Source organism: Microtus ochrogaster, linkage group LG3, assembly GCF_000317375.1.
Source record: "Microtus ochrogaster isolate Prairie Vole_2 linkage group LG3, MicOch1.0, whole genome shotgun sequence".
In the NCBI taxonomy this organism is placed as follows: Eukaryota; Metazoa; Chordata; class Mammalia; order Rodentia; family Cricetidae; genus Microtus; species Microtus ochrogaster.
The window spans coordinates 17,292,542-17,309,813 of record NC_022029.1 but is presented as its reverse complement, the minus strand read 5'-3'; the positions used below and the strand labels follow the sequence as shown (position 1 = coordinate 17,309,813).

The following is a 17,272-nucleotide window of genomic DNA, read 5'->3' as shown; positions in this document are numbered from 1 at the left end:
AAAAAAAAAAAAAAACAAAAAAACAAAACAAACAAAAAAAAACCACTAAACTATAAGCTTCAACAAAGGTATCACAGTTTTTTTCCCCAAATTGTTTATAGATAGGCAGGGTTTTAAAAACACTGAACTTTCAACTTTCTCATCCAAACACCAATAACTTACGAGAAGTTCCCCACGCAGTCTCTCTCCATTCATCATCCGCAAGAAATATGCCTTTTTGTCCATCTTTTGTTGAATCATCAGGTTCCCAAAACTTTTTGGTAGGCAAAAGCTATTTGAAAAAAAAAAAAAAAAACAACAAAAAACTTTTATAATATCATACAATTTACAAGGAGTAAATTTAAGGAACTGCAAACATATCACTCATATATTAATCTTCAAGCAATCTTTTTTCCAAGCTCTCTCAATGAACATCAAAGTAACAACTCCTCACTTATGCACTGGCTCTAATAATTCTAGGCCTTCAACTATACTGCTAACATTTTTATTATATCCTGATTGTCTTTCTTTTAAAATTTTCATTAGATTTATTCCATTTGTGTAAAAGTTTTGCCTGCACATATGCATGCACACCACATGAATGCTTAGTGCCCAAGGAGGTCAGAAGGGTATCAGATCTCCTTAGACTGGAGTTATTGATAATGATGGCTGTGACCCACAATGTGAATACTAAGAACTTAACCCAGGTCCTCTGAAAGAGCAACAAGTGCGTTTAACCACCGAACCATCATCTATCTCTCCAGCCCCCTCATGATTTTCTTTCTATATTAATTCTCTTTAAAAGACTTACTAAATTTCCTGTTAATGATAACAAAAATGCCCAGAAGTTACTAAATTTTCTTTCACTTCAATAAGCTGCATTTGAACTATCTCATCAAATATCCAGAATATAAAGTTTTCTTTTCCTTTTTTAGTTCTTATTCACCAGAAGTAAACGTCACAACTCTTACTAGCTCTTAAATAGTAGCAGTATCTCAAGCCCAAATCAGAAGCTGTGAATTAACACAGTACACACAAAGAAAAACACTAACGGTATTTTTGAGGTAATAACCTCAAGGCCTTATGCTCTATGCTATATGGTAACATGTGAAAATGACAGTCAGCAGGACCATTCAGTAACTCTCTCTATTCCTGACAATTGGAAGCAGAATTACATTTGTTTGAACAGATTTGTTTTCTTAGATATACATTTGGCATTTTAAGTAAGCATTCATAAGACATTATTTCATCCTATTAAAGGCCAAGTCATTGAGAGCTCATAATCAGACCTGTATAATATTCTAGTACTACATTGATCACACTAGTTACCTGTGTTTGCCTCTTTAAAGGCATGGTGACCTTATCTTCAGAGAACTTACAAACAGAAGGAAAGAGAACATGACTCAGTAATACCTGATTTAGGGTCTGAGAGATAATGCAGTAATATACATAAATATATATATTAGTGTATTTTCAGGAGGAGGGGTAAGTTGCAAGGTGAGAAATACAATAAGCATAAATGAAACATGAAACCATGAATAAAATTTAAAACTTAAGATAATGCAGTGTTATACATATAAAGATGTAAGAAGACCCAAATTTGACACTGGTAAAGCTAACCAGGTTGATCATGAGTAACCTTAAAAGCATGTTAAGGAAACTCAGTTTTACTAAAGCAACAGGAAATCAAGATAGGTTAGCAAGAGCAATACTATGTGTTGTAAAACCAGTTCAGCAAAATCACAACAGAACCAAGACAGTAAGAACTGAAAGAGTGTACTGGCAGAAAAGAGCTGAGAAATAAATGGATGTAGAAAGACATTTGGAAGATCAAAAGGAGTTGATTACAAATGGTAGGAAAATGCATAAAACCTTAAGAAATAATAAATGATAGTGTTACTAACTAAACTGAGAAGCAGTGCTGAACGGAAAGGAACATGTTCCTAACTTTTACAGATTTTTTTTCCTTTTCTTTTTTCTTTTTCTTTTTTTTTTTTTTAAAAAGTCAGTGTTTCTCTGTTTAACAGTCCTGGCTGTCCTGAAACTCGCTTTGTAGACTAGGTTGGCTCTGGCCTTGAACTCAGATCCACCTGCCTCTGCCTCCCAGTGCTGAGGTTAAAGGCATGCACCACCACCACCTGGCCTACAGATCTTTTATAAAATAAAAATTTATAATTTTTAAGAAACCAACTTTAAAAAAAAAGTCCAGTTTTTACAGGTTAGAATCTTTCTAAATGTCATGTCTCAGTTAAAGTACAGACAGATTTAAAAGACAGATTTTAAAGAATAATCTCCTCTGACAAAGACTCCAGTAAGTATAAAACATTTTATATTTAAATAATATATAAGATAAAGTTTTAACTAACAGGAGCACTAATCATAGGCATAGAAGTAGCTAAAGCATTCATCTTCTGAGAGAAATAAAAGTAACAGTATTCTGGTGTGGGAGGTTCTTCTATGTGTTGCTTTTACTGGTTAATGAATAAAGAACTGCTTTGAACCTATGGCAGAGAAGAACAGAACTAGGTGAGGAAAGCTAGGCTGTATGCTGGGAGAAAGAAGGGCAGAGTCGAGGAGCCGCCATGGAGCTGCTGTCAGAGTCAGACATGCGGAAACTTAGCTGGTAGGCCATAACCTTGTGTTTATATACAGATTAATAGAAATGGGTTAAATTAATATGCAAGTGTTATTCAATAAGAAGCTAGAGCTAATGGGCCAAGCAGTGATTTAATTAATACAGTTTCTGTATGACTATTTCGAGTCTTAGCTAGCCGAGCAGCCAGGAACTAACAAGTGGCTCTCTCCTCCAACAGTATTCCACTGAGAAAACTATTCCATTTTTTGAGATTATATTCCCAGAGTGTCTTTACAGACCACTGCCTTAAACAGCAAAATGCAAAACTAGGGATTAGCATAGTGGTAAAGCACCGGCCTAGCATACACAAGGTCCTCTGCTCCGTTCTCAGCACCACAAAAAATAAAATGCCTATCGCTTAAGTAGGGGAGAAAACCCATGTCAAACATTCAATATGCCAATTTTGCCAAACACTAAGAAAAACTGTATTTCTTACTTCGCAAACATATTTAAGTTATTGGATACACAGGAAATAATTTAGCTAATATCAACAATTCTACTAAAAACCTCCAGTACACTCTAGAAATGCTTTGTTAATTTTTTAAAAAGTACTTTTAGTTGAGTGTGTATGTGCTGCATACAGTGCATGCACATCAGTGTGTTTAGAGGCCAGAGTCAAGATGTGCCATTGTCTATGGCTCTCTGCCTTTTTGCCCTAAGACAAGGTCTCTCAGCACAGTAAAACCTTACCTTTTTGGGGGGGTGGGGTGGGGGCTAGGTTGGCTGGCCAGTGAGCTATTGATTTCTGCCCATGGCTGGAGTTATAGGCACTCATGGCTACCTACTCATGCTTACCTATTCAGCCATCTGCCTAGCTCCTTAGAAAATATCTTCTGTGACAATTTAAACACTCATTTAAGCACTATTCCTAGCTTGTGACCCTAGTTTAAAATAGATGGAACATAGGTGAAGGCAACTACTCAAGAAACAAAGAGTTAAAAACATTGAGAAATTGGAGGTTAAATAAATTGAGACAGAAAGAGATCTGTCTTCAAGAATTCTTTGATTAGCCGGGCGGTGGTGGCACACACCTTTAATCCCAGCACTTGGGAGGCAGATCTCTGTGAATTCGAAGCCAGCCTAGTCTAAAAGAGCTGATTCCAGAACCATGGTTGGGAAATCCAATGTTTCTTGTCTTCAACCTCAAAACTCTGATATGACTGACACAAAATTTTTTCCTCCAGAAAGAATTTATGGCTGAGCAGTGGTAGCACACGCCTTTAATTCCAGCACTCAGGAGGCAGAGGCAGGCAGATCTCTGTGACTTTGAGACCAGCCTGGTCTATAAGAGCTAGTTCCAGGACAGGCTCCAAAGCTACAGAGAAACCCTGTCTCGAAAACCAAAGGGGGGGGGGGGACCTTATGGCTTGCCCTCTCACTGTAAAGAAACAAATAAGGATCCTATCTATACTGCCCCATAAACAAATCTACCAAATTTCTATTCCAGTATTTGAGGCATACTTATCATCTATAAACTGTTGAACAAAAAGCTCAAGCTAATTTAAACATAATTAACATTATGTTTAAAACTAAGTTCATATTGCTTATCTCTGAACTCAGATGCTTTCAAGAAAAGGAATGTTGTGACAACAGACCATAAGGAAAAAAGATGATGTATACGATCACTCTACTTATAAGTTCTCTCTCTCACACACACATATACACGAAGTTGTGGAGAACAGCAACAATAAAAAAAAAAAACATGATTTAATTATTTATTTAATTCTCTCTCTCTCTCTCTCTCACACACACACACAGACACACACAGACACACATAAAGTTGTGGAGAACAGCAACAATAAAGAAGCTATGATATAATTTTCTGAATTTCTATAATAGTGTTTTTATAGCCTTTTAATCCTTTCTGTAAATAAAAGATAGTAAGTTTTTAGCTTTTCAATTTATTTCTAAAGAAAATATAATAAATCTGCTATTAGATTGAGTCTACAATGAAAGACCACCAAGAGACTGTTTAATGCATCATTTAGCACATAGTAGCCATGCTAGGAACCTTTCATAACCAAAGTATAAATCATTTAATTACCTGGTTATTTCAAAGAATTGCATCTCATTATCAAGATTTTTATCTCTAGCTATTTAATTTTATTTTTTCTTGTGTTGTTTAAGCATTTCAGAGAGATAAAACCCTATTTATTACTTAAGAATAGTTGTCTAATAAAGTCTTTCTCCATAAGGAAACACAGCCCAGAAGGTTAAATACTAGAAGGTTTACATACAGCTGATAAAGAGCACTACTGGGATTTAAATCCTTAGTCGTTTCATTGTAAGGCTTTTCTCTTTGCATTTATTATTACAGAAGTTTCTTTTTCAATCTTAGTGTAATTCATAACTATTCCTAAGAATTTCCTATATTAAGATTATCATTCGATAAATAAAAAATTTAAGATTACTAATAGTCTTAACTCTAAGAATGGTTAAAACAGTGATTTTATAAACATACTGCAACCCTCTAAACACTATCTGAAATAGCTGGTTTTCTTTGTAGGTTTTGTTTTTTCAGACACTTCTCTCTGTGTAACCCTGGCTGTCCTGGTATCATGTAGCCCACAATGGCTTTGAACTTAAGAGATCCCCTAGCCTCTGCCTCCTGAATGCTAGAATTTAAGACATGTACCAATATGTCTATATAATAAAGCTGTTTGATTCCACTTATCCCTAACAACTCAGATCAGTAAGAGCATTTGAGTTAAGTCTTATTTCTCTTTTCAAAGAACTCAGCATTAATTGCATAGCTTAGTAAGATTTCTGTAAGAACAGAGCTACTCTACCATTCTATATAAGATTTTGTTTTTAAGACAGGCCTTATTTTATAGTTTTATCTAGCCTGGAAGTCACTATGTAGAGCAGGCAGGCCTTGATTGACAAAGACCCACCTGCCTCTGCCTCCCTAGAGAGCTGGAATTAAAGGTGTTAATTGCCATGCCAGGCTCTACTTGAGATTTTAAAACACCAATTTTCTTTAATATTTTCCTAAAATACTCTGTCAAAGTAGGAGAATTTGTTACACTAAGCTATGAAACTGCCTCCCCCAATAAAACTCATTAGCTTGGTAATTTTTTTTAATTTATTTATTTATTATGTATACAACGTTCTGTCTCCATGTATGTCTGCAGGCCAGAAGAGGGCACCAGATCTCATTACAGATAGCTGTGAGCCACCATGTGGTTGCTGGGAATTGAACTCAGGACCTTTGGAAGAGCAGGCAATGCTCTTAACACCTGAGCCATCTCTCCAGCCCTAGCTTGGTGATCTTAAGTTAAATTTTGGTTTCCCCAAAAAAATTCGGGCAAGGTCCTTTTATTCTGTTATTTCAAGATTCAACAAGAGTCACCTATATGACAGTTAATAGGCATGAGCTTTGCAGTATGCTTGATTAAAATACTGCATCTCTATATAAACCAATAAAAAATAATCCTTCCTATGGATCATATTTGTTTGTTGTAAGTCACATGCTATAATGAAAATCAGTAGGTCTTTGACAAAAACATGCTACCGGAGGAAAAGAAGAGTGACTTTATGAATACATAAATACAGACTCGTTTCTATCTTTGGGTGAACAACTTAGAGACTGACCTATGGATGATAGTTTAATAAACCCACCAAGAAATACAAAAATGGTACATTTAAAATGAGTCCTAGAAGGAAACACAATTCTCCATATTAGAGATTTATAACAGTTAAGACCCAATAAGCAAAACCTTACCCTTAAAAGGAAAGAATGGGACAATCTATTAAAAAGGGGATTTTTTTTTTTTACATTACAAAAACAACTCCGATAAGCAATTTTAGAAAAGTCAAGAGCCAGAGAATACAGGCTGCTTTAATTTATTCCAATGAGTGAATTCTGGAATGAAACAAACAAGCACCTCACCTGTCAGTAAAGGAGGAGAAGACTGGTGAGAGAGAGACAGGCAGAGAAGGAAATCCCAGAAGGTTCCCTGCTGCCTGTGAGATGAGGAGAGATAGAAAGGCTTGTGGGAGAGAACCCAGAGACAGAGATTTGATAGGCTTCTTAGCTATCTCTTAGAACTAACAATATTACTGGGAAATTGTTTTAAAATTTAAAAAAAAAAAAGCAAAACCTGCTCATTTAAAAGTATTTTTTACTGGATGAAGGTCACTGATGAAACGGGCCTGCAGCCCTCCAGACAGCAGGAAATTAAGGCCCTACAGCACTCTGGGTGTCTACTAATAAAGAGTGGATTTTAGCTTATTTAACTATTAAGCCCAACTCGTCAACTTAAAACCTTTGTCTACCCATAGACAACTAATTCAACCACTGCTTCTGACCATAATTTTTAACCACAAAGGTATATTTAGCTTTCTCAAATTTTATTTTCAAATAGAAAAAGTCAATTTGTATATAAATCTATAATACACATAGAAGTAAAGAATCATACCTAGAATTAATGTAGGATTCTCACTCAATCTTACAAAAACCAAGTCTGTCAAAGACTGGAAACAGAAACAATTCAGGGATGCTTTATTATTTTAGTATTTTAAGATAGGGCTTTCCTACATAATCTAAACTGACCTCGAGCTCAAGACTATTGCCTTGGCCCACAAAATGCTGGAATTGCAGGCATATTCTACAGCAATCCCAGAACTGCTGTTAAGATATACTATTCTACTTTATAAAAACCAAAGAAAATAAGTGGCAGGTAAAAAACAAAAACCCTTCCAACTGTCTCTGTTTAGTCTACTCAAGTGTAATAATGCCTGAAGAGCCATTTTGCTACAAGATATAGGCTTTCTTTTAGGAGCAAAAAAGTATTCCCTCTCTCAAATTTTTCTTAGGGCCCAGATTAGATTTGACCTTATGTACTGTATGTACTGAACTAACAAGTTTATTTTGGCAATACTTAGTTTAAGCACCTTAACTCACCCTTAAATCAGTCCTCTGAAAATGACAAACTCTTTGGAAAACGCTGTTCTGAAGAAAGGGAGGGTTAGCTAGCTGCAGGGTGCCCTCTTGTGGCCCAAAGGAGTGACTGGACTCTCTTTCTGCATCTGAAGAGCACAGCATTGGATGGAGTGAGTCTCATGAAGGTCTCTAATCTACTAAAGTAAAATAATCTCCAGGAGCAAGCAATTAATTACACATCTTAGGTCTGTTTACTATTATTTTCTACTATCAAAGTCCACACTTGGGTGTGTAATATAGAATACAACAAGGCTATGTCCACGAGAGTTTTTATCAAAAGTTTCCTAAAGTTCATTAGGAATATGGAAAACTAAGTATTTTAGATGCCTTAAAATATGTAATGGTATGGTTAACTGGGTACCCAAAGAAAACTATAGATTAATAGAAAAGATAACATCCTTCCAAAATTGTAGAGTACCTATCATGCTAAGCATTCAAAGCTAGCAATTTATAGGAAATAAATACAAAACTGTAATCGGTAACATAATGAAAGTTATTTATAGGGAACTAAATGAGAAGTCAGATGAGGAAGTTAAATTCTAATGCAGATAGCAATGGGATACTAGGCAAGTCTTACAGAGGATTAGAAGTTTATTAAATATTTTTGGTGAACAAGAAAGATTTTTGGGAAAGAATAGTAACAATCAAGCATAGCTAAAGCAAACAGCATACAAATAGGATGTATTCTTTTGAGCAGAGCTAATTCTAATTACATGACTCATTACCAAATATTAAGACATTATTTAACCAAGTCAATCAAAATCACCTAGACACAAATAAGCACACTAATAATGACTTACTGAATTTAATTTACAAAATGAGCAACCCCCCCAAAAATCACAACTGCACAAATACATAATTTCAAGGGCTTTTTAAAAACCTATATCTGAAAGCTGCAACTATTATTTCCAAGATTTATGGTTTAGAAAAATAAACTTCAATGAAAAATTAATGTGAATCACAAATTTTTAGTATTGGTAAGTTCTTACCTCTCCCATTCCCCGAGATTCTAATGCAAGAGCTTGAAAATCATGATTCATTTCATCCACAGATCAAACCTGGTAAGTAACAAAAATTGAAAGTTAGCAGGAATTTAATAAAGTATTAGCTATATGGTATGGGTATTAACTAATACTACCACATTCCAAAATACAGAAGAATAGATGTTTCTATGAAGACAGGTTTTCCCAAATAAATTACTTGAGAGCAAGCTACATTGAAATGGACAAGTTTTTTTTTTAAAAAAAAAAAAAAAAACTGTATGCCAGCAGACCACTACACATTCTTGTGCAAGAAAATGAAGTAAAAAAAAAAAAAACAAGAAAAGTGAGTCCAATCATTAAAGCATTTCTTTTTAGTGTTATAATTACTACTACAAAATAATTTTATGCTAGTTAAGATTGTTAGGATTTCTGAAAAATTAGCATCAGTTGTGAACCTAATTTATGTCATTTTTCCCTGTAAATATTTAGCAAATAATTAAATGGTGCTAGGGGCTGGAGAAATGGCTCAGAGGTTAAGAGCACTGACTGCTCTTCCAGGGGTCCTGAGTTCAATTCCCAGCAACCACATGGTGGCTCACAACCATCTGTAATGAGACCTGGTGCCCTCTTCTGGCCTGTAGGCACTCTATACTTAATAAATAAATCTTTAAAAATAAATAATCAAATGGTGCTTTACTTTTTAAGTGAAAACATTTAATCTACAGTGAATTAACTACAGTTTTGTTGTGGTTTCCTCAAGAAAGCATTTCTCAGCCCTTCCATTCTCAAGAGCTGACCACTCCCTCTTATGTGACAATGTGTTGTTATTGGCCCCCTGCCTCCTCCAACTAAGAAACTAAAGAAAACAAAACAAAACAAAACAAAAAACGTGCAAGCTTGAAGGTTCTCCAAACTTTGAAATTCAATTAGAAAAAAATCCTCTTATCCCCGTCCCCATACGCGCACACCCTTCACAGTCTAACAAACTGAAAGAACTAACCATACTCCTTCCTGCAATACTCTCTGTCCTACTCTGTACCTATAGTTAATTTTGCTTTCCTAGATTTCTAGTTACTACTCCACGGATTCCTGTTTTCCCCTCATCTCTTAAATCTTAGCATTCCTTGTGTAACACAATCTCTATTCTCCATACTTTGGGAGCTATCCAGATGATAGCTCTCAAATTTGTATTTACAAACTAAACAGCTTATTCTCCACAGCAGTGACATTTCTTTTCATTTTTTTCTTCTTTTTCCTTTTTGGTTTTTGTTTTTTCAAGACAGGGTTTCTCTGTGGCTTTGGAGCCTGTCCTGGAACTAGCTCTGTAGACCAGGCTGGTCTCGAACTCACAGAGATCCACCTGCCTCTGCCTCCCGAGTGCTGGGAGGCAGTCATTTCTAAACTGGTAGATTTTTATTTTCTTGATGTACCACAAAAGTGTCCTTTACTTCCTTTCTTACAATCATTTTCATCATTTACCAAGTCCTATTAAACCAATCTTACCCAATTTAATCTGTTTTCCAGCCCTTTAGTTGAGAATATCATCTTTTAAAGATCCAAACACTGCAATCTTCTTCTCGCCCCTTCATTCTGCAATCTAATCTCCAAATTATCTTTCTGAAACTACTCTGATCATGTGACTCCTGTAGTCTCATCCCTAAAGATAAAGCTCAAACTCTTTACAAATGTGGCTTACAAAGAAATATGTTAGCTAGTGAAGATGCCTGCCACCAAGCCTAACAACTTGAGTTTAAACCACTGGACCCACAGGTGGAAGGGAAAGGATGCCCTCGGATGTCCTCTGATCTCTGTGGGGAGCTGATGGAAGTCCTGAGTCAGTATGTATTGCTAGCATGGGCACAGCAATGTCAGTCAAGGACTCCTCAGACCATGACAACAGCTAAGCTTCTTCTAGTCTAAGTTGTAGTGTTTATGAACATTAACCAGTGTGTATACAAACTAGCCACAGTTTTCTCCTCTCAGATGACTGCTTCCCTACAGAGACCTCCTATGAGGCTAGCTAACTTTAATTCTTCCTCATGCTGTGAATTAATACACAGGCTGAATTTTCAGGGATCTAGCAGATAGCCTCCATTAGAATGAACAGAACCCACATGATCCCAGGTGGGCTGTATGTGTAGTTTTTTCATTCCCACATTGTCCTAGTCAGGTTTCCAGGACCAAAAGGCAAATGTTAATTAATAAAACAAATTATGGTTCAGACATCTGGTAGTTCTAGAACTCTGAACAAACTGACGTTTCTTCTCTATGTTCTGATATAAAGAGTTGCTATGTAGATTTGCTGTGAACACTAAGTCAGACAGGAGTGGTTGGTAGGTAAACATCCAAGTCAGCTAGTAAAAGAGTTTGGGGTGGGGTGTTTAGAGAGATGGCTCAACAGTTAAGAGAACTGGCTGCTCTTCAAGAGGGCCCAGGTTCAATTCCCAGAACCTGCATGGTAGCTTACAGTTGTCTGTAACTCCTGTTCCAGGGGATGAATGTCCTCATACAGACTTACCTGTAGGCAGAACACCTACGTATATAAAATAAAAATAAGTTACTTAAAAAAAAAGTTTCAGAGGCCAAAAGATGGCCCAGAAGTTTAAGTCAGAGGACCAGAGTTCAGTTCCCAGCACCTGCATCAGGCAGCTCACAACTCTAGCTCTTCTGACCTCCTGATAGTCCCCTACATGCAATGCTTGCACACACATAAAATAGACAAATTACAAAAATAATTAAAAAATAATCAATGGATCTAGAGAGCAAACAAGTTTTTTGACTTGGTAGAAGTTAAAAACAGGGATTAACAGTTCTTACTGAGTATTTCATTCACCTCATTAATTCAATAAGCTTTTACTGAAAAAATTTATAAAGAAAAAGAAACTCAAATATAGTCATACTTGTCATTTTAGTGGATCTTATATTTCTTAGTAATAAAGAAGTTCAATTGGACCCAAACCTTTTTACTATGAACTCTAAACTAAAAACAACAACAAAAAACACCCAAAAACTATTTGCAGGCAATAGTAAAAAAAAAAAAAAAAAAGAGAGAGAGAGAGAGAGAGAGAGAGAGAGAGAGAGCCTACACTCCAAAGAAAGATCCTGCAGAATAGAATTTTGTTTTTTCTTTCAATGGTTTCTTTTGTTTGCTGGTTTTGTCCAAGGGACAAACAAGATGGGCTTTGAAACTCCTATAGCAACCCACTCTCATAAACCCTAAACTAAACCACAACAGTTTGGAGCAACCAGAACTGCTGTATAACAAGGGGAGGAATCCCAGAAAGAACGAATACAAATTCTACATTTAAATTAAAATACACATAGATGTAGATGACCCTGGGACTACAGGTCTAGAACCATGCCAAGAAAGCCAATTAAGGATATAAGAATTACGCAAATTTCTGCTGCTGACCACAAACATCATAGGAATTTAGATTTTGAGTTACAAAAAAATAAAATACAACATTCTCTACAACAGAATTTAATCCTCCAGCCGGGCGGTGGTGGCGCACGCCTTTAATCCCAGCACTTGGGAGGCAGAGGCAGGCGTATCTCTGTGAGTTCGAGACCAGCCTGGTCTACCAAGGGAGTTCCAGGACAGGCTCCAAAAACCACAGAGAAACCCTGTCTAGAAAAAACAAAAAAAAAAAAGAATTTAATCCTCCACCTATCAAGCATAAAGTCTGAAATTCATACTAAAGACCTATGAAGAAACTAGAAAACGATGTAAATAGAAAAATTAACAAGAACGATACTGAAATCAGGTCGTGCCCTGACCTATGTTGCTCTGTATTGTTTTTTTAAAAAAATCAGTTTTCACACTGTATCTTGCCTTAAGAGACTCTAAATCACAAATAGCTTTTGGTTTGTCAAGATAGGGTTTGACTGTACAGCCCTGGCTGGCCTGAAACTCAAGATCTGCCTGTCTCCCAAGTGCTGAGATGAAGCCTAGCTACACAAGTAGCTTTTGACCCCATTTTGAGGTATTGTGTGCCTAGGTAGACACATGAAAGACATTATTTGTCCAGCACCACCCACACGGCAAACTAATAAATGACTTAGTCCAGCAGAGAGTGCCACCCTATACATTTATCTGGATAAATCCGACTTTTACAGCACATGGGCTTATTAAGACCACATCAGGAAAAACAAAAGCCAAATATTTATCAGATACATCAGACCAGGGCAAGAATCTGTTTCACTTGAACGCAATAAAGAGACAAACACTTAGCACAGTGATAGCAATCTCCCGATGACGTGTGTGTGTGTGTGTGTGTGTGTGTGTGTGTGTGTGTGTGTGTGTGTGTGTGTTAGAGAGAGACAAAGAGAGACAGACAGGCAGGCAGAAAAACAGAAAACTCTCTACTTGCCCGGGAGAGAGAAAAACAGGCAGAATTCTCCACTTTCCTAGGGGTTTCAGCATGGTTTGGCCCCTTCTGTTGACAAGGTCTGTTGTCTGTTCACAAGTCTAGACCTGCCACCCACCTCACAGTTCATTTATCTAGATTCAATTCTGCCCTTAGCTTTGTTTATCTTACTCCTGCAACTCTGCTCTGACCTTGCAGCCTGACTGCAAAAAACTAGCAGCCAGCAATTTCACCAACTGAGGTTATTTAACTTAACAACAGACCCAGGCTTTCCTATCAGGTTCCCAGCTTTAGCCACTCAGGCCCTTTCTTTGAAACTCTTTGCCTCTTTGACCTTTGCAGCTATTTTGTAATCTACATATATACATATAGATGTATAGATAAACTATGGCACCTGAGAGTTAATGCTAATAAATAAGATTGTAATAAAAAAGAATATGTTCACCTTAGCCAGAACTATCAAGGAAAGCAGGAATACCTGGCAAACTGCTGCCATTAAAAGCCTTATTCTCTGTAAATTTACTGTTAAATAATGCCTGACACTGTCTATGTTTCTGACATTAACGTGTTCATAACAATCAACCAACATCAAGCTAACTCATGACAGACGAGGAGATAATTTAAAGTAACTATCAACTATACAAGATGAAAAAAACATGCTTTCTAGCATGTGAATCTGATGATTAGTGTCAACTTGACAGACTCTAAAATGGACCTCTGAATGCCTATGGGGAATGATTATCATTGCATAATTGCAGTGGGACTGACTTTGATCCTGAGCTACAGAAAATGGAGGAAAGGAGCTAAGTACTAGAATCTCTTTATCCCTGTGTCCTGATTGTAGATATCATGTGAACTTTATGCTGATGCTTTGACTCCCCTACTACGATGGACTTGTACTTTACACAGTTAAATATAAACCCTTTCTCAAGCCAAGCATGGTGTCAAATGCCTTTGATCCCAGCACTTGGGAGGCAGAGACAGACTGATCTCTGTGAGGTCAAGGTCAGCCTGGCCTACACAGTGAGTTCCAGGATAACCAGGGTTACACAGAGTAACCCTGTCTTAAAGAACAAACAAAGCACACACACACACACACAGAAAACCAAAACCCTTCCTCCTTGAAGTTGCTTTTGTCAGAGTATTTTTTAACCAAAGAACAGACTGAAAAAGAAACAAAGATAGTAAACTAATACAAAATTTCATCACTTGAGAGAAATTAGATCTAACAACCAAATGGGAACACTAAAATGGAGAAATACCTCTTTCAATGTCACTTAATATCAAACTAGATAATAGAAGGGTCAGTAAAACTTGAAAGTAGATAAAAGATGGGGGCGGGGAAGGAGGAAGTAAAATAAAGGACACAAAAGGTGGTCAACACCTGTAATTCCAACACCTACCTGAGAGGCTTAAAAGCAGGACTTCTGGGACAAGAACTACTGGTGAAGCCCAGGCTAACTAACACTGATACATGGTGAAGCCTTTCTTTTTTTCAAATATTTTATGTATATGACTGCCCTGTCTTCACGTACACCCGAAGAGGAAATAAGATCCCATCTCAAATGGTTGTGAACCACCATCTAGTTGCTGGGAACTGAACTCCAGACCTATATATAAAAGCAGTCCAAGTGACCTTAACTGCTGAGCTGCCTCTCCAGCCCCCAGTGACCTTGTCTAAAAAAACAAAACCAGAAAAAAAGCAGAGCTTCCTTTGTGAGGCCAAACTAGTCAGTAGGGTACAGGCTTCTTATCCCAGCACTTAAGGAATCCAAGGTCATCATTCTTGACTATACTATCAGTTCAAGGACTGTGGTAATTCACCACCAAAAACAGGAGCCAGGAAAATGGCTCAGTGGGCAAAGATGCTTTGCTGCCAAGGCTCCCCAGAACCCAAATGGTGGAAGAATAAATGACTCCCAAATTGTCTGACTTCAACAAGTATGTAACGTGGGTTCCTATCCACACAAATACATGTTTTTGTAAGTTTCTTTAAAAATAAAACATAAAAGCCGGGCAGTGGTGGTGCAGGCCTTTAATCCCAGCACTTGAGGCAGAGGCAGGCAGATCTCTGTGAGTTCGAAGCCAGCCTCATCTACCAAGAGCTAGTTCCAGGACAGGCTCCGAAGCCAGAAACCTGTCCTGGGGGGGAGAGGGGGGCAAACCATAAAAATGGAGTAAGACTGTGATGACTCTGCACCACTTTGTGAGAGATCCCACCAGGGCCCAACCTACTGAAATGTGTGCTGCATTCAGCTGCAAACCTAAGACAGTCTCCTAGTCTAAATGACTAACTCTGAACCTGTACACTGTGCAACAGGACTGAACAAGTGTAACACTGCCTAAGTTTTAGTGCATCTAAATATATAGAAATAAAGCAACATGCTGCATCCACTTATGAGAGTTAAAGAATGCTGGATTAGCCGGGCGGTGGTGGCGCACGCCTTTAATCCCAGCACTCGGGAGGCAGAGGCGGATCTTTGTGAGTTCAAGACCAGCCTGGTCTACAAGAGCTAGTTCTGGGACAGGCTCCAAAAACCATAGAGAAACCCTGTCTCGAAAAACCAAAAAAAGAATGCTGGATTAACAAGAGTAGATGTGAAGACCTGGGACAATACTTACATTTTACTGACCCAGAAATCACAAATCTCCTTCAAAGATGATATTAGTACCAATCATCTAATTAAACATTTTTATTCCAGCCCAGTAGAGTCACTACATAAAAAACCTATCAAATGCTTCTACATAAAAATATTTTACCTCTTTGAGGATAAGTCTCGGAGACTAAATCCTCAAGAAGGCAAAATATACATGTCCATAAATGCAAATAAGGCCTCCCATTAAAACTCCCTTAAAAAAAAATCAAGGGGTTGGAGAGATGGCTCAGAGGTTAAGAGCACTGACTACTCTTCTAGAGGTCTTGAGTTCAATTCCCAGCAACCACATGGTGGCTCACAGCCATCTATAATGAGATCTAGTGCCCTCTTCTGGTATGCAAGCATACATGGAAGGAATGTTGTATACATAATAAATAAATCTTTAAAGAAAAAAATCAAGAATTTTACCTCTTTTAATCAAGAATTACAGTTTTCATACTACAAGGCACTCAGTCTTTCAATAACTTTGAGAAACAAAATGTGAAACTGATCTATTTTGGAAAAAATACTACAGAGATCAACATATTTTAACTAATGATAGCTTCTAATTTGATAATAACCTGAAGTCAGATAATTTAGAAGGCAATGAAGATGACCCGCTTTAGACAACTACTAAGATAGCACAAAAGTGATTGAAATCATGCCAAAGGCACAAGTGAAAAAGATGTTACTCCACCAAGAATAAAAAATAGCAACCAGTATTTCTAAGTTTATGTTCTTTTCTAATTTAACATCTCAGCATTGGGCTGGCATAATGGCTCAGAAAAGGAATCTACTACCAAGCCTTACCTGAGTTCACGACTCCAAGACTGATAAGGTGGAAGGAGGGCACCAACTGCTACAAGTTGTCCCTCAACCTCTACATGCTCTCTATGGCAGGTATGCATGCACACCAAAACAAATGTTTAAAAATAAATTAAAACCTCACCACCCCAAAATCAGAACAAGACAAATGCCTCATAGTATAATTAATATAGTATGAAATAGTGCCACTCCTTATAAAGTATCGTGCCTAAAAGAAAACAGCTCCAAACCCAAACTTTAAGAAAGTAACAAATCCAGAATATAGGGGTAAGGGAGAAAATAACTGAGTTCACTAATAAACCCACAAAACGAAAAATTCCGAACTGGGGGAGAGAAACCAACTATTACGTAGACCTAAGGCTTTACTATCACATTTTATTTTAAGGTGTTACATCTGTTTATGTTGCATTTGTTTGGCTCTGTGAGGCTGTGTTACTCTATCTAAAACACCTGACTGGTCTAATAAAGAGCTGAAAGACCAACAGCAAGGCAAGAGAAAGGATAGGTGGGGCTGGTAGGTAGAGAGAAAAATGGAAGGACAAAAAGAGCAGGAGCAGGAGGAAAACAAGATGGGAAAAATGGGGGAGAGGGGGGATTTGCCTCTTGCAAACAACTGCATTAATAGAACTATTTACCCACCAATGCTTAACTGAACAATCCAAGCTTAACAGAAAAAAAAATGGTTTAATGGTAACAAAAGCCCATGGACTTTTAAAAAACGTTATTAAAGTTAGCTGTTCCAATACAACATCCACTATATCAAGAAAAATACCAAATATCAGTTCTTTGATGCAATTTAAAAGATTTTTCTTGCCGGGCGGTGGTGGCGCACGCCTTTAATCCCAGCACTCGGGAGGCAGAGGCAGGCGGATCTCTGTGAGTTCGAGACCAGCCTGGTCTAC

General features: G+C 37.3%; 1 protein-coding gene across 10 annotated transcripts in view; it reads right to left on the bottom strand.

Annotated features, from left to right (window-relative positions):
* Positions 1-17,272, bottom strand: part of Pum2 (pumilio RNA binding family member 2) — an 80,471-nt gene that overhangs the window by 52,391 nt on the left and 10,808 nt on the right. For 8 of the 10 annotated variants that reach the window (XM_026785888.1, XM_026785889.1, XM_013351271.2 and 5 more), the window contains exons 2-3: positions 8,549-8,617; positions 163-271 (exon numbers count right to left, since the gene is read on the bottom strand). In XM_026785888.1, coding sequence (XP_026641689.1) covers positions 163-271; positions 8,549-8,599 — 160 coding nt within the window. In that variant the 5' untranslated portion in view covers positions 8,600-8,617. Of the gene's footprint in view, positions 1-162; positions 272-6,506; positions 6,581-7,520; positions 7,646-8,548; positions 8,618-17,272 lie in introns of those variants that run through there. The other 2 variants (XM_026785890.1, XM_026785893.1) reach the window with 2 other exon arrangements.